This window comes from Buceros rhinoceros, unplaced genomic scaffold, assembly GCF_000710305.1.
Source record: "Buceros rhinoceros silvestris isolate BGI_N320 unplaced genomic scaffold, ASM71030v1 scaffold24035, whole genome shotgun sequence".
Taxonomy (NCBI): Eukaryota; Metazoa; Chordata; class Aves; order Bucerotiformes; family Bucerotidae; genus Buceros; species Buceros rhinoceros.
In genome coordinates this window covers 25,609-48,491 of record NW_010411690.1, presented here as the reverse complement: position 1 = coordinate 48,491, position 22,883 = coordinate 25,609, and the positions used below count along the sequence as shown (strand labels likewise).

The 22,883-nt window shown below is 37.9% G+C and overlaps 1 protein-coding gene across 1 annotated transcript in view; it reads left to right on the top strand.

The window, feature by feature from the left end:
- CLEC16A (C-type lectin domain family 16, member A) overlaps nucleotides 1-20,754 on the top strand; it is a 53,351-nt gene extending 32,597 nt beyond the window's left edge. Inside the window, exons 19-24 of the mRNA XM_010136100.1 lie at nucleotides 1,110-1,261; nucleotides 1,947-2,151; nucleotides 2,930-3,100; nucleotides 10,112-10,258; nucleotides 16,041-16,164; nucleotides 20,549-20,754. Coding sequence (XP_010134402.1) covers nucleotides 1,110-1,261; nucleotides 1,947-2,151; nucleotides 2,930-3,100; nucleotides 10,112-10,258; nucleotides 16,041-16,117 — 752 coding nt within the window. The 3' untranslated portion in view covers nucleotides 16,118-16,164; nucleotides 20,549-20,754. The remainder of the gene's footprint in view (nucleotides 1-1,109; nucleotides 1,262-1,946; nucleotides 2,152-2,929; nucleotides 3,101-10,111; nucleotides 10,259-16,040; nucleotides 16,165-20,548) is intronic.
- Nucleotides 20,755-22,883: the final 2,129 nt, after the last annotated feature.

Below are 22,883 nucleotides of genomic sequence, written 5' to 3'. Positions count from 1 at the left end.
CTCTTTCCCAGGTCGTCTTAAACCTCTTTGCCTTTTTCCTGAATCTTCCTTTTTGTTCAGTAGATCTTGACATAGTCTTTTTTCTTTTATAAAAGAAGTCTTTAGCATTAAAACTGTCTTTGACAACTATTTCTTTATCTGAAACAGCTGGTGACAAATTCAGTAAAGAATTCTTCTTCTTTTAAGGTGATTAGTATTTCTTGCAAGAACACTCTTAGCAGTTATTCTTGCTCTCTTCTGTTCCTGATGGGAACAGTGCTCCCCTGCTCAAGAAGGGTAGTGACATCCTGTCCTGACCAAGAGGAGGAACTAATCTGTGAACTGAGATGCTGGACAAAAGAGAGGTGACACACATGTGAGAAAGTAATTCTGAGCCTCTCTGAAAGAGGGCTGTTTGTTGTGAGGAATAAGAGAAGTAATTAATTTTAAACTCTTCAACAACATGGGCAAAACAAAGGGTGTCAAAAACATTTTTGGATAGGGAGTAAAAAAAAAAGTCACTTCATTTAACAAATATTGGCAAAACTTGATACAGTTTACCTGGAAAGTCCATATAGTCTTGAAGTTGAAAGGCTTCCAACAGTCAGAATAGTCAGGTATCAGACCTGTAGAAATGTAATTTGGGTCAGAATGGAGCCTAAGCTCATAATGAGGTAGATGTAATTGCCTGCAGCGCTGTTGGTCCGTATCTGTGGTCTTTCAACAAGGCATTATCAGACTTCCACTTAGTGAGAGAAATCAACACTGTTGCAATTCCACCTCTGATATGAAGTGACCTTTTATACTACAGGGTAATGAAGGTGGTACTAGAAAGTAAAGTGCAAGTAATACCCATCTTGGATGTAATTTGTGAGTACCTGAACCACTGTTGTTAAAATATATCTTGCCCTTTCTGTATAACTATGAATATGATAAGGAAATGCTGAATATGATAAGGAAATGCTAAATATGTATTTAATAAAAAACTCACAACCTTGAGTTACTTGAAAATGTGTTGTAAAGATTATTAAACTTTTACACATTAATGTTTTATGTTACATAAAATAATAAAATTCTAGAATCCTTAACTTCAGTAGCTATGTAACTTTTTTCTTCTTTCCTTCTTTCAGATAACAGTGATCTCATTGCTTGTACAGTCATAACAAAGGATGGGGGTCAAGTTCAAAGATTCCTGGCTGTGGATATTTACCAGATGAGTTTGGTTGAGCCCGATGTTGCCAGACTTGGGTGGGGAGTAGTTAAGTTTGCAGGCCTTTTGCAGGTAAGAGAAGTTTTAATCCGGGTGGTTTATTTTTTTCTCAGCTGAATATCTACATTTATGTTGGATAAATTGTAATACCGATATTGGCTTATGTATTTAAGGTCTGTACTATGTTTACTTGATTCTTTTGTTACTAGTCTCTTTTCTAGTTCCTGTCTTTTAAACTATCGTTTTGTGAAGAAGTTTAACTAACTTGAAATAGCACTCCTGAAAATGAGGTAACTTCCCCATTATATGTTCAGTTGAACACTGAAATTGTAGACGATTGAGTCCTAAGTACTTTCCTTAAGTGGCACAGTAGTGAACTTTCCTACATGGGAAGGTGACAGGTTGTAACTTCAAAATGAGTTGCGCTTATCTAATTGATTTCAAAAGCTCTAAGAAGTTTCGCTTATTTATGTCTCTTTCTTGCCTTAGCCAATATTGTTTGCATTTCCTGACAATTCGATATGCTCAGATAACTTAACTGAAATTCAGACTGGCTTCATCTCTATGAGTACCAATTTCTGAAGAAGTAAATCCAAGATTGTATGACTTGCATAGTCCTTTTTTAACATGGAAACTGTTTCCTTTTTTAGGAATTTTAGTGTAGCATTCGTAGGGTTTTCTTCTAATGTTGATATTTAATCTGTAGCTTAAAAATGCTAATTTTTTCATTAGCTACTTGCCTTCTGTTTCTTTTTAGGATATGCAGGTGACGGGAGTAGAGGATGATAGTAGAGCTCTGAACATAATAATTCATAAGCCTGCCTCAAGTCCTCATTCTAAGCCCTTTCCTATCCTTCAAGCTACATTTATTTTTTCTGATCACATTCGCTGCATTATTGCAAAACAACGTCTTGCAAAAGGCCGTATCCAAGCTCGGCGTATGAAAATGCAGAGAATAGCAGGTGAATGGTTATTTTGAAACAATACTGAGAAACAAGACTTATATGTCATAGCAAGTCACTCTGTAACATAAGGGTGTGTTAGAAATACCTAAGAATTGTTGTGTCCAGAAAACTGTAAACCACTGTCTCATTTTCAAGAAATAGTTTTTATTGGAGTAAAATGAGTGTTTTCATACTTAATAATATCAAAGAAAGGATGAGAAAGAAGGAATCATGTCTTGTTACCGCTACCAATCATCTACAAAACTCAGCTTTTCTCTTTAAATGTGATTAGTGATTCAAAGTTCAGATGCCCTGCCTAGGTGTTCTACTGCCTTAGGATTAAATTAGAGCTCAGCTTGCTCAAGTCCTGAGTTGGATGATCTCCTGATGGCATTGATGATGATGCTTAATGCTTGAATGTGGTTATGATGAGCAATTCAAAACGTTAAGTGGAATATCAGCAGCTAGATTTCTTTGCTTGAAGGAAATGCATGTGAAGATAGGACGGAGGGAGTTAATTTGAATAAATAGCAAAGTGTGGTTAAAATATTATTTGAATATTAAGTGAGTGGAGAAGAAATTTAAGCTTACCAGTAAACTGAATGAACTGGTGAGTAGGGAAACTCTGAAATACAAGGAGAATAGGTGGGCAAATGAGAAAGCATCCCAGCTGTCTCAGTTACTTGGATTGTCCAAGGCAAGTTAAGTTAAACAATCTGGTTTAGTATTAAAATGCTGAGCAAACCGCGAAATTTATTTTCTCCTGTTCTTCCTTATCAACTGTGATTAAACATAGCTCTCCTGGATCTTCCTGTTCAGCCTTCAACTGAAGTTGTTATGGGTTTTGGACACAGCTCTGCAACTGCAGCCCAACACCTTCCATTTAGATTTTATGATCAGTCGCGACGTGGTAGCAGTGATCCTACCGTGCAACGCTCTGTTTTTGCATCTGTTGACAAAGTTCCAGGTAAGAATAACATTCATTACCCAGCAATTTTTGCTTTGTGATTTGTATCTGCAAAAACTGAACGATAACTTGTATAAGCAATGTTTCTGAACACACAACTCCAGGATGAGCTTATGGAAAAATTTACTCCTGGAGAAACAATACCTGGGTGTGTATTCCAGGTATGTTGTGAGCAATACACCTGTGGGCAGTTTCTGAAAATACACTGAAAGTGCCTTAGTACTTCGCCTTTCTTTACGAATTGAGTTAGTTTAAATCATGTTTCACATACTCTGTATTTATGCCACACATCTGTCAGTTGTGCATAGTCCTCTTTAATTTGATTACGATCTCTCTCCAGTTTGTAAAATAAGCTGGGGTACTGTGCACTGCTTTATTTACCTTAGAGCCAGCAAGACAGGAAAGGGCCACAGCTGTGTCTAAAACGTTAGCTTGGCATTGGGATTGAAGAAATCTTTGCTCTTTTGCTCCTTACTGTCTATTCACAAACTGACTGCTCTGCAGAGGTTTTTCTCCAGATTGTGAACTTCTCTCATTTTGGTTGAGTCTTTTTAAAGTTGAATCTCATACTTCATGAAAGTGCTTCATTTTGCCCTATTATACAAAAAGATGCCATCTTGTTACCACCAGCTGCCAATTGTTTCACAAAACTCAGCATTTCTCTTTAAATGTGACTCATAATTCAAATGTCCTACTTCAAGCGAAGTTCTACTGCCTTAGGACGAAATTGGAGCTCACCTCGCCTGAGTGCTGAGTCTGGGGAACACAAATCATAAAAGCATTTCCGTTACTGGTCAGGTTTTTCAAAAAGACAAGTTATATAATAGGAATGTATTTCCTTACTTGACATGACTTCCATGGAGAAGGTGTGGTTGAAAAGATGCCAGTGTTACTGTTTTAGAATCAGCCTTTTCTAAGAAGAGTGCACTTGTGTTCATAACAAGTGACTTCATTTACTAATTCTTTCTTTTTTTTTAATGGGGTGGTGCAAGAGGAAAAAGTATTTTGAAGCTTTTATTTGATATCAAGAATGAGAAAGCAGGCTTAGAACATGAAAGCCAGTAATATAATAAGAATGGGTTAAACTGTTGTTCTACATCTGATTACAAAATAAATATCAAATGCCTCTTCCTTCTACGCTTATCTTCACTCATGAATGAATGAGGTTTCCTAGTTCTGAGTGACTTTCATAGGAATCTGTTTATCTTTTAATCAGGCTTGGACTGGTTTTTACTTAAAGATTTTGTGCCTTTAAAAATAATTATTGAACAAGTTGCAGTTAAATTTCTTAAGTCTACAACTTTAAGTGGTGTTTAAGGAGTTCTGCAAAACTCATGTAGTCTGTTAATTTGGTTAACAGAACAGAAAGAATTCAGAATACAAAAAAAATAGACTTGAAGTAATGAAAATATGGTTTACAATGAGAAAGCAATTTCTGCTTTCTTGGCCAAGATTTTATTTCTACTTCTCAGGCCCTTTTTTCTTTTTTTTTGTCTTGTTTGTCCTGTTCTCTGCCGCCACCACCCCTTCCTCCTCTTCTCACCTTCAAATTTTATTCTTGGGAGATCAGACAGTTCAGGCTTTCTTTCACACAAAATCATTTATAAGACAGTAGGAAGGTTATCTCCAATTTAAGAGAGATTTTCCTTAATTGCTTAAAAAGTTCCTTTAAAGAAAAGCTGAGAAGCTATTTCAGGTTTTGGTATGAAAGTTTGCTGCAAAGAACTGGCAGGGTACCTCTTTACAGTAATACCTTACCGAGTCTTAAATAGAAAGTTACGTTGTAGCAGAATCAAGACTACTGGAACGGAAATGTTCTTGTTTGTGTAACTGACCTCTATTACGACTTGAGCCATGAGCCATAAAGTAGTAACACGTTCACCCCCAGAACCTTATGAGTGTTATTTTACTTCCTGTAGCTGTGATTAATTCTGCTCACCTTTTCTTTGCAGATATTTCCTGAAGGAATTTGCTGGTTAGAATATTTCTTCTTCGTCAGTAGTTTCCCAGTTACAGTATTTTCAATAATTTAGACTTAACATTCCCTCCTATCCCAATTACCTTCCAGTGGCACACTTAAAATCCTTCCCTCTGCAGTTATATTTGGAGAGAAAATATGTTAAGATCATTTGCAAGCAGATGATTCAGTGAAAGGACAGGAATCCATGAGCGCTGTTCTGCAGAGCCTTTAGGCAGGCAGTCTTCCTGAATCAGGCCAGCTTTTTTGACCTTGTTAACTCTTTCTGCTTACTTTTTCACAAACCTTTCATGGATATAGAGTCCCTTGGATGGGTAGAAATTTTCCAGCGCTGTAAGGGAAACAAAATATATTGCTGTGAGCGCTTCTACACCAATGGCTTTAGTAACTGTTCCAAAAGCAAGTTTTGCTCACTGTAACAGATGGCTTTGCCTCACTGCTGTGGTCACAAGTCCATTAGTTATTCCTTGTTTCCCATTCTAACTGGTAATTCAAAATAAAAAGCATATACAAGAAAACTAGTGCACATTTGCTATGTTAAAAACTGTATGTATCAGTGCCTTGAGTGCTATAGAAGTCTTTCCCGTATTTTTGTTTGTGGCTAGCGTTTTGCAAACTATCGGGTGTCACTGTAACCTCAGTTTCATTTTCTGCAATCATTTAGATAAATTAATCAGTTTGGTTTCTGAAATAAAATACATGCATTTATTTACATTTATGGAATAATTAGCTGCTGAAACTGTTTTTAACTAAAATACATGTCTACTGCCATGGTGACTATTGAATTCTTTCCAGCGGTGTTTGTCTCAGACATAATGAATTGGAACTTCAGAGAAAAGCTTGGCAGAGGTGGCATTCGCCCATCTAAAACTATGATGCAAGTACTACAGCAATTCAGACAGCATTGTGTTTCTGCAAATGGTTTTGAGTCTAGTTCATAAGTATGGAAGGTAGAGGGTAAGAGGTAGGACAGCAGATTAAGTCAGATGATTAACAGGACTGATGTTTGTTGGCTTTTCTCTGTGTCTTCCTGTCACCCGTTGGCCGAGGTATGCCAGTCATGGGGACGTGTTCTTTCTTCTCTAATCAACCTCTCTCTCACTCAGGGAAAGAAAGGGTTAAAAGCAGAGATAAGAAAGAAAGAAAACTTTGTGAGACCTCTGAAGTTTGGGAAACTAAAACAAGTTCAATAATACTAGAAAAATATTACGTACAGAAGAATGAATAAAGTATTAACAGGTTTGATTGGGATTGATTTAGTGATGGTTAAATGCGGTTAGAAAACAAAAGCAAAAGGAAAAATAAACAGTACCGGGCAGTTTCCAAAATGGCAGCAGCCATGTGGTTGGCAGTTTCGTGCAAGCAGAGCAAAACTGCAACGGCTGGAACAAACACTGCGCTGCCACGTGGAAGCAGGAGCCGAGCCGAGCCATCGAGTCGTGGGCATTAAAGAAAACGGCAGCAAAGGAACTGCAGCTCTGGAGCACACCGGTGGCAGAACCGGCAGCAGCAGGGAAGGCAGTTCCGTACAGCACAGGGACAGTGGTGAGGGTCCGTTCCGTGCACACGGAGCTGCAGCGGCGAGGATCCTGAGCAGAGACGGCTGGAGCTGATCAACCAAAAAAGGCAGAGACAAAGTTGCTTGCTAGCAAAATGGTGAGGCAGGTCTGAAGCCGATCAGGAGAAACAGAGCCCGCAAGTCCGTCTGGAGGTTCGAGCCACCAGCCCCAGAAATGCAAGACTGGGCAAGCTTGGTACCCGCACAGCTTTTAAAGGGGTGGAGAACATCCGCCAAAGTTTTCACAACCGACAAGATGTGCAAGCGTAAATGGTCACGGTTGGTCATCTTAAAACAGAAGAACCAAACAGGAAAAACTGGATTTTTTTCTAAACTGGGACACTTCCTTTCTTCATCCCTTCTGTTTCTTTCCCTTGTCAGTATGTGTTGCCGCTAACTGCATTGTTCTGACTTGTCATGCCTTATAAAGCTTTCATATGTGATTCTTGTAACAAACCCATTTCGATAGTTTTGACTGGCTGCCAGCTGCTTGGCGTTAGCAAATTCCCCATGAAGGAGATTCTCTGTAATGAGTGAATCATCTGTACAGTGCCATCGGAGATTCCCCATATACAAGAGTAAAGAATTGTGTGGTGCATTAGCTTTCTCTCGCACCCGATTGTCAGATACTTTCCTTTTCAACATTCCCTATGCAGTGAAGGCAACAAGTAGTATGTCGTTAGGTGTTTCGTAGTGCGTGTCATGGCTACTTCCAATAATTGAGGGGGCTGCCAGTAATTGAGGGGGCTGTGAATAAAAAAAATAAACTTTTGCATTAATGCCTTCCCAAGGGAGAGTGAGGAGGGCTGCAGAAGCAGCTGAGTTGCGTACAACACCTGACATACAGCCTGTATTGAAGATACTTCTTTTGCTCTAAGAAGTGCTTCAACTTTTGAAAAGCAGCTCACTATGAAAGCCTGAAGAGGTGACTAGAAGCTTCCAAGTACTAGGAGGAGTGTCTGCAAAGGGAAGCCTTACTAATAAAATAGAGGAATTGCTGTAGTTGTGAGGAATGTTCCTGAGAACCACGAGAAGGGTGTAATCTTCTAGAGATCAAGAGATCAAGGAAGTATGAATAGTGCAGTGGTTGCTGATTTAACTGGACTTGTGTGGGAAAGGCACTTCATAAACTTTTCTCTCAGAGCACGTTATAAATTCTAGCAGGTAATTCCACAGTATTTTAGAAGAATGCTACTGTGCTAGTAGATGCTAGACCTTTAAGGTTTAGATTCTTCTATATTTTTATATTCAAGATCAAATCATTGACTTCTGTTACAACAAAACTATGAGATAAAACTGTAAGTTAAAAATCAGCTGAAAAATCAGAGCAAAGAGGGAAAACAACTGGTTTTAGTATCATGGGAGATACCCTGACTCATTCAAACAGCTTAATCATGAGGAGTTAGCAGGTCATCCCAAAGCAGGGGTCTTCAGTATATGGAGATCAAGTGAATGTGTGAAAATAGCTTCTGAAATTTTTCAGAACTGGAGTATTTTCACTGCAAGTCTTGGTATTGCACACTATAGGTTTTGTGCGAAGCAAACTTCTTGTCAAGCCTGAACCTTTTATAGTGTCACGGAACAACTTATTTCTGATAATCTGACAGGGTTGTTGCAAGAGTTAAGTGCACTGACTTTCTCAGCTGGAAGTCTTCTGAAAGCCAGAGCGTGCTTGCTTACTTTTGTTCCAGCAGCGATAAGCTCTTTTTGTTGTTGAATGAAAATATGACCTTTAAGTCTTAAAAATAGCTGGAAAACACAAGATGTTTTGGACAACAAAAGAAATGTATTTGTCAGATATAACAGAATGTCACTACTTAAGAAAATAAAAAAACCCACCTTTGTTGAAGTACCATTCTTTGGAAACACCAAGTGTGGGTTTTGTTTGTTTTATTTCTTTTCTCCATATTACAGTTTATCTTCTCAAATAGACACTATGTTCTTACAAGCCTGAAGTGTTCTGACTCTTCTAAAGATACTCTTGTGTTTCTCTTTAGTTGAGGTGAAATATTTGTCAAGTGTGTACGTTTGGCATTTATAATCTGTGAATGTCTGAAGTTCAGTATTAAATTTAATTTGAAATTGTCACAAGTGAATTGTGTCAACCAGCCACATTGCCGTAAGGAAATATGAAAAATGAGGGTGTTCACTAAGACAAGCTAGTTATGTCATGTAAGTTTTTAATGTAATACCTGTTTTGTACGAAGTTACCTTACAATCATTCTCACTCATGGAAGAAAAATTTACTAATTGCTTACTTACAAATGTTGAGCATGTGTTTGCAGTGTTGCCGGACTTACTGTAGACGCCTTTGTGGGCACCTGTTTAAGTAGGATACGATGAAATGGCAACATAACACATCCCCCAGTAACCTAAAGGATGCCTTTCGGTTGTCTTTTGGCTCATAGCGTGTTTCTGCACAAATATTTGGCGCAACATACATGGAATAACTATTGTTTACTTTCTGATTCAGTATACTGTTATTACTCAGTGACTGCACGATGTAGATCCTGTGTACTCATGGCTTCTCATATTGAATAAATCGATGAAATGAAGTATTGCCAAGTACCTCATTCTCACATTATTCAGGTCTGAGATGCTGGGTTTGAGAAACCAGGGTTTTGAATTTCTTCCTTGTGCCTCTTTCCCAAATTGCCTATTTCCAGTGGATTTCCATGTGCTGCAGGTCCTCGATACTTTCTGAAATTGCATCTTGAAAGAGAAAGTGTCTAAATCATTGTATGTGAGACAGGGAGGAACTAAAATTAGGATTGGTTTTTTTGATTGGTTATTTGAGTGTTGTGTTTTTAAGGCATATTGAAGATTAAAGGAGAGGGTTGCAGAGGAAGGGGAAAGGAATGAATGTGAGATAGTTAGGAGAGAAGAGGATGCTACAAAGTAAAGAATTAGGGGAAGTATTAGACTGAAAGCCAGAAGACTTATTTTAAAAGTGCTGTCAGACACTGCATAAAACTTACTAATTTTCAGACTGGAAAAAGTTTGACTTGTGAGAAGGCAGCTGAAATCCAGTGCCAGGATTTGATTTGATTGATTAAACATTTCTGAATTTATCTCTGCAGGCTTTCTGTCTGCGAGGGTATTTTGTTCACTTTTGACATAACCATTTTCCTTATCATGTTAAGGTCTGTGACCCATTAATTTAATGAACATATCAAAACCTGAAGAGTTTTACCATATTTTTGCTGTTGTGAAAGATCTTAAATTTTAAAATGTTTTGAATCCTGTAACCTCTACTTCTTGTTCATTGATCAGCATTTGTAGCATGTAGTAAGATGGAAGCCTGATGAGTCAGAATGCGAGATGAAGGTGGGAGAGGGTGCATCCTTCGGGTCACTACGTGAAATTAGATCCACTTTGATCCACTGTTTGCTCTTGCTCTTTCTGAATTTCTTCATATGCGTTAACTCTTTCATGCGAATTACTAACTTGTAAACCTCATTGTCCTGTTTTGCAGGCTTTGCTGTAGCCCAGTGTATAAATCAGCACAATCCATCGCCACTCTCATCACCATCACCTTCCAGTGGTAGTGGGAGTACAGGGCGTTGTGACTCCGTGACTGTGAGCTCAACATCCACCCCTTCTGCTGCACAGAGCCCAGCAGGTATTAAATCGCAATTTTCAGCCTAGACACTAAGGGATCTACCTTATTATAAAATTAAGTTACTATGTTATTGGGTTAAAAACAGTAGCACTATATGGTTTTAGATCACTTGATCATTCAGCTAAACTAGTTTAAGTAAATCGTGGTGCAGATTTTAATGACCTCTTCAGATTTCTGGAATTCTAATAAATTCTTGGCAACTTTCAGCAGTGATTTTAAGTACTAAGGAAATAATGTCCTGCTTGTCTGACTTGTCTCCTAGCACATACAATTTTAAATGCCATTCGGTTTTTTGTTGGTTTTTTTTTAGCTGAAGTATTGCTTTGGAGAAACTTGTAATGTAAACTGTTAGCCTTGCACTGTAGTGGATAACCTGATCTCTGCACGAAGTATTTTCTTTGAACTGGGTGACATTTCTCTTTGTATGTTTATCTGATAATGATGTTAATTTCTAACAGTGGGCCAAATATGAAGTATTTGAAAATAGTTATTTAGGATGCTAATACTGTGAACACAACTGCATTTGAGGCGGCTGTTTCATTGGTGCAGAAAAAGCTGCTGTATAAATAGACTAACAGTATAGCTTTCATAAATGTAGCTACCTGTGTTTGTGTTGGTTTATTTAGAGAGTATGTTGATACTGGGGCAACTTGTTGCATTAGAATGCCTTCATTCCTCCTTACTTTGTGTAGTATTTGTAGAGAATCTTGTAATGGTGTATGTTCTCTGAGGTAAAGCTCCAAGCTGGAGGCTGAACAAGAAATAAGTCCTGAAGGGTGCATACTGAAATGCTTTCATGCTAGAACTGACCTACTCCACCTATTGGCTATAAAACAATACAGGTAACTTGATTTTCAAGACCTTTTCAAATAGCCCCCTCGTTTTAACAGTGACTGGCAAGGTTGATCACTCCTTGAAGTGGTTGTTCTGATTCCCCTTTCTAAGACACTGGTTTGCCTTTGTTGAGAAGTCTCCTGTAGATCTAAACTTTTTTTCAGTCCTCAGGGAAGGATGCAATCTTTGTTAGGCAGTTACAGATTTGTAGGTTTCACTGAACTGTGTCAGGAGATCACTGTATTTAATATGTGCAAAGTGACTATCCCTGCAAGAAATAGTGGTGGAGAGGGCAAGCAAAGGCTGCTTATGAAGTTTATGAATGATATGTAAATCATTCTAGCGCCCAGACTCTGGATTAAAAAGCATCTGTTACTGTGAAAGGCATATAGTAAACATATAGTAAACATACAGTAAAAGTATTTCTGCAGTACAATTCCAGAGTAAAATTTGGAATATTTTTCTATACGCAATCTATTCAAAACCTTGGAAGGACCTAATTTTGTTTTCTCTGTTGGTAAGTGATTGCTGTTACCAGGCTCTTGATGGCCTTAGATAATATGCGGTGAATACACAGAGAAGTTTTATCATTTGTCAAAAGTCTCAGTATAGATTGGCACTCCAAGAAAACATTTGTTCGACTATATGTTTCTCCTTAGCAGTGTAAAAAGGGTCAACTATGATGTCCTTTGCTGTGAATCCTCTGTGATCAGGAAGTGAAATGCAACTACAAGTTCTTGGTAATGGTGGCTAAGAGAAAACTGTGGTAAAGGAAGTGAAAATAAAAAACCTAAATTATTTTTGTTTCTTTAAGTGACATGTTGGTTCACAGAAATACCAGGCAAGTTTATACTACATGTTTCAAACTGAGGTCTTTCAAGTGCAGGTAGTCTGACTTCTATGAAAAACTGAGTAGATCCAGAGTGCATAATTCCTTCCCTAGCATTAAAAGATAGTGCCTTGTTGAAGAATAATCATAGACTGTAGTTAACAAATTTAAAATCTACTTAGACAGGATGTTGGCATTTGTATAACATAAAATTCTGTTTATTTTCCCTGCAATTTAAAAAGCCTCATGGCAGGAGATGCTAGTTGGTTTCAATTAAAAAAAAAATAAAAATAGCAAAAAGTTCCAAACAAACCCTAGTCTCCCCCAAACACAAACAGAAAAACCCCCAAACCAAAGCACAGAGGAAAGGGTATTTTAAAATGCCCGGTTTCAGTCTGTACTTCACCAGTTGGGTTGCATGAACTGTGCACACTTAGTATGACCTTTGCTGTGGCATAATCACACAGTGTGTTCAAAACGCAATGTCGTCATGCAGGAAAACAGTCTTTGGGTGGGTTTTGGTGTTTGGCACAGGGTCTAGGTGCACTGATGTAGATGCTTTAGCAGATGTAGTTGTGAGGGTACGATTCTGTACCCTGCCACTGTGAGCATAGTAACCTTCAGCAAAATCAGTGGAAATGAATGCAAGATCAGCATCAGTTCCTTCAGTTCCAAGTCAGCAGCTTGCATTAACCCGCCGTGGGAATAACTTGTGAGCCTAGCTCCTGGATTTTGTTCTGCTAGCTCTGCTTGGAGAGCAGTTACAAGGAGGAAGATAGTGACCATACGTGCATGAGCAGGTAATTTGGTGCAGTAGGACAATGAGCAGTTGGTACTGAGGTACATGCATCTAATCTGCATGTGGCTTGTGGATTTTTGCTCTGGGCTATATCTACTCTGACCTTTAGGACCAGACATTCCTGCCATGTGTGTGATTGTCTGAAGGACCAATTATTAGTTAAGACATAGGTCGCTATTAATATTTGAAGTATATTTGGTGCATAGTTGCAGCATATCCTATAGTTTGGTTTCCTTGTGAAAGAATCTCGTTACTGCACAGGAACTCTTCCTATAATCAGACTAAAACAGTGTGTGCACATCATTCTTCAAAGCTGCTCTATTGGTCTGAACCAAACTGCTAATGTAGTTGCAGCCAATGATGAACATGTATTAAACAGTTATAGCTGAGTGACTGACAGTGTCTCAAGGTCATTAGTATAGACTAGAGAGGATTCTGAAATCCCTGGAGCTGTGTCTTTGTGCACTGGGGGCGTAGGGAGGGTTTTCCCCAACCCAAGGGACTTTGTTTACCAGTTTGCTAATCTTCAGTGTCAGATCAATACTATTGTCTATCCATGGGAACAGTGTTTCTGCATTAACTGATTTGAGCAGTTTACCCCAAGTTTGTAACGAATGATCTCATGAATGTTCTCCTTTTTTCAGTATTTACCTGTAATTGTGATCTATACTGGAAACTGTTGCTAGAAGCATGACCATGAAGGAGATTGTTTGGTATGTTCAGATAGCTGTTCCGTGGGCTTCTGCGTGAACAGAAGTACACTGCTGAAATAAGTGTTAGTATCTTGACCACTGTCTGTGTTACATCAGGTCTTACTGACCACTCAGCTGAGTTACAGAAACAATTTTTGGTATTCATCCACTATAAAACAAGGTGATTTTCCCTTAACCTGTTGAGGACAGCTGAAACTAAACTGCCTTACTCTGGTGAAGCAGAAAAGGCGGCTTGCATGATGTGAAGTGGCTGCTTCAAGGAGGAAGTTACAAGTAGCTGATGGACATCAAGCAGTTACCAAGATCTGTTTTCTGCCCCAAGGTAGCACTTGAATGCTGCTACCATCTGTCACATTTGAATCTCCCTTTTCATTTCCCACTCCATTTTAAGCACACGCATGTGAGCACACGTATGTGCTTTCTGTCCCTTTCTCCTTCCTGCTCCCATTTGTTCTGGCAGCTCCTCAGGTGGTTGACCCTGAAGAACATGCTAGGTTGCTCGGGAAATTCAGTCAAGAAGGCCAGACAACAGAGGGGAGGTGTGTATGTGGCTTCAAGGAAACTAACTCAACAACCTTACTTAAGAACAACATCTTAAACCACCACAGCTGTTTCTACGGTAAACTTGTGATTATAGTGTCCTGAGATTCTGTCTATTGACAGATTTTTAACTGTTCCGTTTGATACATTTGGGATGGTACTTGAAATCTTCACAGAGGTGTTTCAGGAAATAAGATTTGGAACACACACGCTGACTTTTACATAAAACAATAATAGATGAGAACAAATTAAAGGCAAATGGCATAACTGTTAGGTGAGAGAAAACAATGTTACAGGATAGCTATATATTAAGTAAACAGTAACAGAGCTTTCAAAAATGTATCGCAGGAAAAAAATTAATTTTAATTTGGGTTTTTCTAAAGATACTTTACCTTACTATCGCTCCTACCTGCATCAGTCACTCCGTGTCTTACTGTGAGGAGGGAGGTTAACTGAACTTAGATAAAATCATATGTCTGCAGTGCATGTTTCAGTCGTGGTAAGAGAACAATAGTTGCATTAACTACTTTGCAATGAGTAAAAGAAACTCTTGATTCCTGAGTTTATCAGCTATCCTACTTAATCATTGTCACAATACTTCATGGCACAGATATTTTAAAGTCTAGCAGCAGCCCCATTTGCAGTATTTGGGAATTAATCTTAGCCCTTTACAAGATCTCAGTTCCTTAAAATTGAAAAAGCAGAAGTCATCCCTTAAAGCAGAATCCTTAGTAACAGAGAAAAAGCACTATCAGACTCCTCAAATGCTACTATCGGGTTGATTTTTTTTTTTCCTTTGTATTTACATGATTTTTTTTTTTAATTAACGTGTCCATTTGAATTGTTGCTATGCATAAGATGGAAATGTTCTCTTGCTAGGCAGATTTTAATCATCAAGCCCCTGAGCTTAGAGTACAGTCTCTTCTTGGCTACACTTGCTGGAACCGTGCACTTCTTTAAAGTGCTTGTTTTTATATGCCAATGATTAAGATAAAGAAGATCTCTTACTGTAAGTTAGCAATTTTCTAGAATTATATATGTGTAATGTCATCTATGCTGTATTTTGTCACTTTTTAAGATGTCTTAAGCTTTAAAATGCAATTGGCTCCAATACTTAAGAAAATGTTTACACTGCAGCAGTGGATATTGAGGACTTCAGAAGGCACTGATCTATGCCACTTATTTTGTATTTCACACTTCTGGCAGATACGATGGTAAAAGGTCTAAAATAAATATGAAAAGCTGTCCCTTTTTGCAGAGAATATATTGGATTCCAGTCTGTAAAACAGAATTTATGGATTCCAAGGAGAAGATGATTAATCAAGCATAGGGGGTCTGCAAAATGATCCCTGTCTCTTCCCTCTGTAATCAGTAATGTAAATGTTGTTTGATCTGTTCTGTGATGCTAGTAGTTTTCTAACTAGGTGAAGAAGTACTTTTATTTCTAGAAAGTTTCTTTTTTAGAAACTTTCTATGCACCAGGCATCATCATCTGAACTGCTGTTATCTTTTAAAACACTCTTGTTTGTCTTTATTTTAAAGGAAATCTAATGCTTCAGTTTCATATCACAGAATGATAGGGCTGAAAGGATTGAAGTATTGTCACCTGCGTGGTACTACACCTCTTACAGGTTTTGGTCAGTGGAAATCAGGATAATTCTGTCACCAGAATTTGTGATAAATAGCTTCTCTCAAATTTCTAAAGCATGTGAGTAGGTTGTACTGCAAATAAATGCCTGCCAGTCCCTCCTCGGCGGAAGTGCAGTTGGTATTGCCAGACATAGCCCAAACTGTATTCTGAATGTTTTCTGGTAGGTAAGCAAAAAGTTAAATCCAGTTAAACTCACTTTTTTCTAAAGAATGCTTTCAGCTTCAGAAGTATTTCACAAACTTCAAAGACTCTTGGTGTGGCGTCGAATTGTATTCAAGATACCAGCAGTTGTGGATGTGTCCTTGTCACTTATTCTTGTTGCCTCTCTAACATTTATCCTTTGTCTTCATTCCAGTTTCCTTTCCTTGTGTCATTGTTAAAGGCTTCGTATGATATATCACTGTGTTTTCCTCTAGTAAGGTCTGGCAGGAAAGGACGTCGGCGGGTGTTTAGTCTGTCGGAGGCTGACAGTCACGGTGGACACTGGGTTTAGGTCTTCAAGCAGCAGCTGCAACAGAAACTCACGCAATATCAATTCAGGCAGGTTCCTCCATAAGCTTTCAAAAGCCTGTAACAGTTAATAGAACGTATTTGGTTTCCATACTGACAGCAGTGACAGTGAGGTAGGAAACTGAAGAAAACACCATAAATATTTGTCTTTACTGGTTTTGGGGGGAGAATTGTAAAGCAATAATTAGCTCTTTCTGAAAGCCTTATCTGCAGTTTCTCCAGTGTTTCTTGGCTCTCTTGCCAAAGATGGAAATTCTGCTGTCAAGCCTCCAGCTTCAAAGCAGCTATGTCTTCATTTGCACAGGAGCAGCCATGGCTGTAGTGGAATTTAGTAAGCACAGGCTCCTGAATGGCCAGTAATGCCGGTACTTGGCTAGCAGCAAGAAATCTATTTATAACTCGGGTAAAACGGACAAGCATTCAGCATAAGACTGTCCTTGGACTCTGCTGGCATCACCTAATATTTCTGTGATCATCAAACTCAGGTGGCCTCTAATTGCCTGAGGAGGTGAGGCGGATGCAAAAAAGATGGAATACACTTCAGACTACTTTCTTATTTATATAACCTGTTTTAATTTGTATCTAATTAAACTCTTTTTTTATTCTCATGGCATGAAGATGTGTTACTCTGTTTATATAAACACTTTTTCATCTTTATAGATTTACTTTGCATCTTTTTACTTAATGTCCTGTTATTTATATTTTTGTTATCCTTTCATAGTAGGTTGCTGTACAGCTTATGATACTTCTCTAGAGATGATAATCATTCTTTCCTTTTCCAGTTCTTTTCTATCTTCTTTCACTAATAATCATCCTTAACAAGGTAATATTACAGAAGTTGAGTGATTTGGTTTGGATTTTTTTGCTGTAATGATAATCTTGGTAGCATTGTAAAAGTGCTGAAAAACATCTAAGGTTGCTGAAGGCACTGCAGCCAGAGAGTGCTAGTAATACCCTCAAAACTTGCAAAATGACACCCTGTTTTCAAATCTTGTTTGGTACTTAAATTTGGGAGTATGTGAGTGGTGTTTTTAAGAACCAAATGTTAACTTCACATCTGTTTTAAGAAACTGACTTCACTCTCCCTGGTTTTGTTGCAGATCTGGCTTATATTTTTTGCCAGAATACTCTTGTTTAAATACATGGGTGTTGGGGAGAGGAAAATAGAAATTCTATTTTCCATATTATTTGATAGCTATTTAGTATTTAAGAGTAAAGCATATCTTAGTGACTGGTGATTTTATTCCAGTAAAAATTACTTTTGCTTTTTCTGTCCAAAAGTAAAACTGGAACGAGTGTTAGGGGTTCAGGGATTTTGAAAGCCAGGTAGTACTTTTATGTGCAACATACTGGGTACCTTGAAACTCTTGAATCAAGAGCTTGGTACCTATCTAGACTTGACAGACATTCTTGTAATAATCCCTTCTCGAGCTTTTTTTTGTCAGCTAGGGTCCATCTTTTTTCCAATTCTTTATTCCAGGTTCAGAGACTTTAAGAATTCAGATCATACATAAATATATATTTATCAACTTGGATCCTTCTCTGAATTGAGTATGTCTTCAAAAGGCCTTGAAATTTTGAGCCTCAAAGATTTAATCATTAGTAATTATTTTCTTGAAGCCGTGTATTCAGTTAATTGGCAGGTGTTATTTCTGAAAACTTTTCACATCAAGAGGATGGCCTGGTTTTTCATTGTAATGCCTCTTAGATACCAAATTTTCATTCCAAGATGCTGCATCTCTGTATTCTGTTTCCTATTTAGTTTCCTTAATCTGTGGTTTAGGATTGTATTCCTGTATCCAAAAGATATGGGAGATGATGATGATGCTTAAAAACTTACCTAGCACAAGCATATAGTTTCAGTTTCAAGCCAAGCCTATGGATTTGAGAGCTTGGTCACTGAGATGTAAGTTCTGCTGTCACAGCCGTGGTTTCCAGATGTGACTGAAGAGTAAGATCTTTAGTTCAGTATTAGTCTAGAAGGGATAACGTACTGCCCAACAGTGGTGAGAGCCGTTGGCCTTTCTGGACACTCTCCCTCTCCCACCCCTTTGTGTGCTGGTATTTGTTATCTGCCCCTAGAGGGACTAGTGGCAGCTTGGACATACTTAGTCATTTTGGCAGCAATGCCCTGCTGGGTTACAGAAATCTCTCGCTGCTACCCTTAAATATGGGAACAGAAGTGAATCTCTGAGAGTAACTAATGAAGTATTGGAAGTAGAGGAGAGAGATTTACTTCTATCGATAGTAAATAAAAGTGGGAGGAAAACAGAATAGTCTGGTTTTATGTTCTTTATAAATACTGCAGCTAAAATCCTGGACAGGGTATATTCTTTTTACATTTTTTTTATACTTGATCTTTTTTCTAAATATTTTGTCAGACTTTTGGATAGAAAGTTTGGACTTGTTGACTCCAGATGTTTTTTCGAATACTTTCCTTTTCTTTGTGGCATTAAGAAGGGAGTCACTTAAGCATTGGTTTAAGAGCCTACGTGGAAGGTTTTGGGGATAATAGAGCGTTACAAAAGAATATGTATGTCTGTCATGATTTCAGTAAATGAAAGTATTGAGAACATATTCTAATATTTTGCTGGGAGAGGGGTAGGGATGATTGAAGAAATGAACTGCAGAATCAGAAATGAAATAGCAGAACTGCAGTACACATACATGGCAGTCCTGAGCAGAATGCCATTGATAATCCCTCATTTACAAGAATCCCTCAGGTTTCTGAATCCTGAATTTTGGTGAATGTTCATACTATAATTAAGATAATCTTGTCAAAGAACATTTTTGTATTCTTTTAAGATTTTATAAATTCGGAAAGTAAAACACTGCAAAGAGACACTGTTTTGTGCATACTTAAATGTTAGCATTTATCTTGGAATTCAGAGAAATAAGGTTTTATTTCAGTGTTTTTAGCAGTTCATTTTCCATGCAGGTCTGGCATCATTTTCTCCGGTATCAGTCACTACATTCTCACTAAAGCTTCTTGACAACTAAAAAAGATGATCTGCAGAGTTACTTTGAATCTCTCCTTATTTTTAAAAAAACAACCAGTGATATCCCTTTTATTTAAAAGGAGACTTTTTTACAATCTATAGGTTTTGGTTTTATTAAAGTGAGAAGCTTTAGGTTTCAGCAAAAAGTAAAACTGAGTGGTTTTTGGAAGTGAGAATACACCATTGTTTGGGGTTATCTCACCAGAAAGGTTAAAAAAACCCCAAACTGTTATCCCACTGATACCCTACTGATATCCATTCCATTCTCAGTTGTGTTTTTCTTTTCTTTGCCTTATGTTCGTACTTTCTGTTCTTTTACAGGATTAATTGGAATCCTATTGAAACTGAAATATTTTTAAGGTCGCTGTGTGTTAAAAACAGAACCTAATTCTTAGCTTCTGTATTCACTACATCGCCTTGTAGACTTTTCTGCAGGTGCCTGTACACTTGAACACATGCTGTTTCTTACAAGAGCTCTAAAAATGGTCTGTCTTGAAGCTGGATACCTGCTGCTTACTGTCATCTATTACTCTAGACTGAAAAGAAAAAAACCCTGACTTTTCTGGGCATGCTTGTTCCTATAAGGCTCTATTGCCTCATCCCCTCCATTCACTACATCTGAGCCAAATGAGCCGTTTACTTGATACTTAGCTAGGATTTTAGCTGTTACTACTGGGGGTTTTTTCCATTGTGTGGGAAAGCGTAGTGGCACATCAGTTTTCTATGGTATCTAATGCTTATTCCCAACTTTATCTGTGGTGTACACTCTGTCCTTAGGAGCACAAAAAAAAAATCATGTAAGACAAGCCTGTACAAAACCAGGCCTGTTTTGTAGTACCTTTCAGTTACAGTAAGCACATTATTCTCCTTCTTGTTCTTCCTGTAGTTCTACCTTCTGTGGTTGAGGTATAACTTAAATGTGACTCTGGAGAATGAGAGAATGACTTCCAAATTTTTGTAAGAAACAAGCCTTTTGGGAAAACTAGTTATGCAGACAGAGGTTCTTTCCCCATGCCACCACACACACACACACACACCAGTTTCTAAAGAGCTTCCTGGTATAGAGTGGCTATTCATTTTAGTCTATACCAAGTACTGGAGAGGCTTTCTTACTCTTCCCCACAATTCCCTCCCTCTCTGGAATAATTCTGATGTTGATGCATAGTCTAATGCAAAATGTGTAGGATTTTCTGGTTCCTAGTTTGAACAGATTTCTGCTGGCATTTTATATTATGCCTTCGTAATATTTTAATTTATTTCCAATTACTAACAAGTGAATATGTAAGCATAGTGCTTCACCAAACTGCGTTTTCCACCTAATTATTATTAAATATTCATAAATAATAGCATACTGCTAGGCTTAATGTACATACTAAGATGAATATTGATTGTTTCTTGGTATTTTCTTTTGTTAGATGACGCTTCAGCTCCAGAGCAGCCTCAGATGATCATTTCTGGTCAGATGATCATTTCTGGTCAAATGTTGTTGACTGATGAAACTCTTTCAGCTGTCTCAAAGTCTAGCAAGAATGCTGGAAAAAACAGTGACATAGAAACAGCAAACCTGTCTCCTAGCCTGATTCCTGCACAGCAGCCCACAATATCATTAATAACAGATGACAATACGGATGCACTAAGCGTAGAGTCACTCACACTTGTGCCACCAGTTGATCCACACAGCATTCGAACATTCAGCTGCATTCCTCAGACCTCTTTGCAATCTGAAGCTGAAGTTTGCAAGGTGAAAGAAGTAGAGGAAGAATATTCTGACTAAAGCCAACCTCCATACTGTAATAAAGAGTGAAGCAAATGCAACCAAATTCTTCGTCATTTTTCCTTTGGGTATGTAGATACTTCTTGAAGCCTGAGAGGTCATCTGGTCTGCAAGAAGAGGCTCACTGACAAAAATGAATGTGGGCAGCTTTTAGAGTAAATATCAGATGCTCAGCAAATATAAACTGGAGAAGAAAAAAAATAAAACTTTTCTATCCAGACTGGTTGTTTGCTACCAATTTCTGTTATACAAGAACTTGAAAGCATTTGAGAGCATCTGCTTTCTTTCTATTATGGAGTTCCAGCTGCAGGAACGAAGTTCATTGTAAAAGGTCTACAGTATTGTGGGAAAGTGAAGGAATTCTCAAATACCTAGCTTCAGGATATTGTATCATTACTGCTCTGAAATTGGAGACGTACCATTGACCAGAAAAAAATGATAGCTTGTAGTACAGAGATAACATTTTAATTTAAGACATGGTGTGTTTTTCAGTTTGTTTTTTGGGGACCGGTTTTGGTTTTCGGGTTTTTTTTTTAATGCTGATCTCATTCTTCTTTTGGAGGTCTCCATGATAGCAGCAGGCTTGGCCACTTCCTGCGTTGTCTTCATAGGACTCCAGACTTCAATACCGCTTTTTCCATGTATAATATTTATTTCAAAGTTTGACTCAAAGCAAGATATATAGAGATTTTTTTAAAAGGTAAAAACCTGACATTTAATGACAAATGCTTATTCAAATTCACATAAGGGATTTTTAAGACTACTTTAGTCTTTGCTTAACCAGCTACAGAGGAATGTGAACTATTTTAAGAGATTGCTATAGCTTGTTTGTTTGCTTCTGCCAGTCAAATTGCTACATCTCTGAGGAGTGATGATATCCGTTCTGCTGAAGGACAACTTTTAGAAGTAGATGGAAGAGGTTTTTTTAGCTTTCCATCTTCATGTAGGAAGATCACCACATCTAACTCGTAATTCCTTTGCAAGTCAAAAGGAAAGGGATTGTGTAGGTTTTTTCCTATGTGGGAGAGTATCACAGTTAAACAGCACTGCTATATAAAAGTGATTCTGATTTTATGCTTGCCTTACTTTGCTTCCTAGATCCTGATACCAAGCTGACAGAAAGTAGTGGAAAGTGTTGATCAAAGTTTGGAATGTCCTTTGCTGATTTGATATGTAATTCAATGGAATTTAAGAATTCTCATTGATTCCATGTGTGATTTAAATTTATAGTAAAATGAGCAGAAAGTCAATATTATTCTGCTCATAGCGTTGAGTACTTTCTAGCTCTCAAAGATTGAAGACTGTTTACTTTATGCGGTATTGTGCTTTCAGTTGTCAGTGCAATCGCTTTCCTCATTCTGTCTATACTAACATTGATTTCATACCTAGCAGATGAGTACTTCCCAGTCTTTTATTGTACCTCTTCCTGGCTGTCAGACGGAATACTTGAAGTGATAGTGAATGTTAGATTTATAGATGAGATTGACTAATCCACAAGTATAACTGTGCTCGCTTTTTCCCTCTTTCACATAATCTTTGTAAAACATGCATACAGGTGTCTGCTATTGAACACCAGCAATTTTTTTCTTCCTTTATTAGCTTTTGCATGCAGTTTTGATGATTTCTAGGTTTTGTGACTTCTACTTTGTCTCAAATTGAATTAACAATATTCTGACCATTGCAGAGTGGCCCAGACTCTAAATGAATCCTGAGAGTTAGGTGTCCTCAGTACTGCTATGGATATGGGATGAGAATTTGGCATTGCTGGAGTAAGAGCCTACCTCTTTTTTTTTTTTTTTTTTTTTTTTTTTCATTTCTTTAGGTTGGGTTTACCCTCCAGTCTGCTATGGATATGGGATGAGAATTTGGCATTTTGTGGAGTAAAGTCCTTCCTTTTTTTTTTTTTTTTTTTTTTTTTTGTCATATGCTTAGGCTGAGTTTACACTGCAGTCACTGTGGCAGCTAATGTGTGTGTA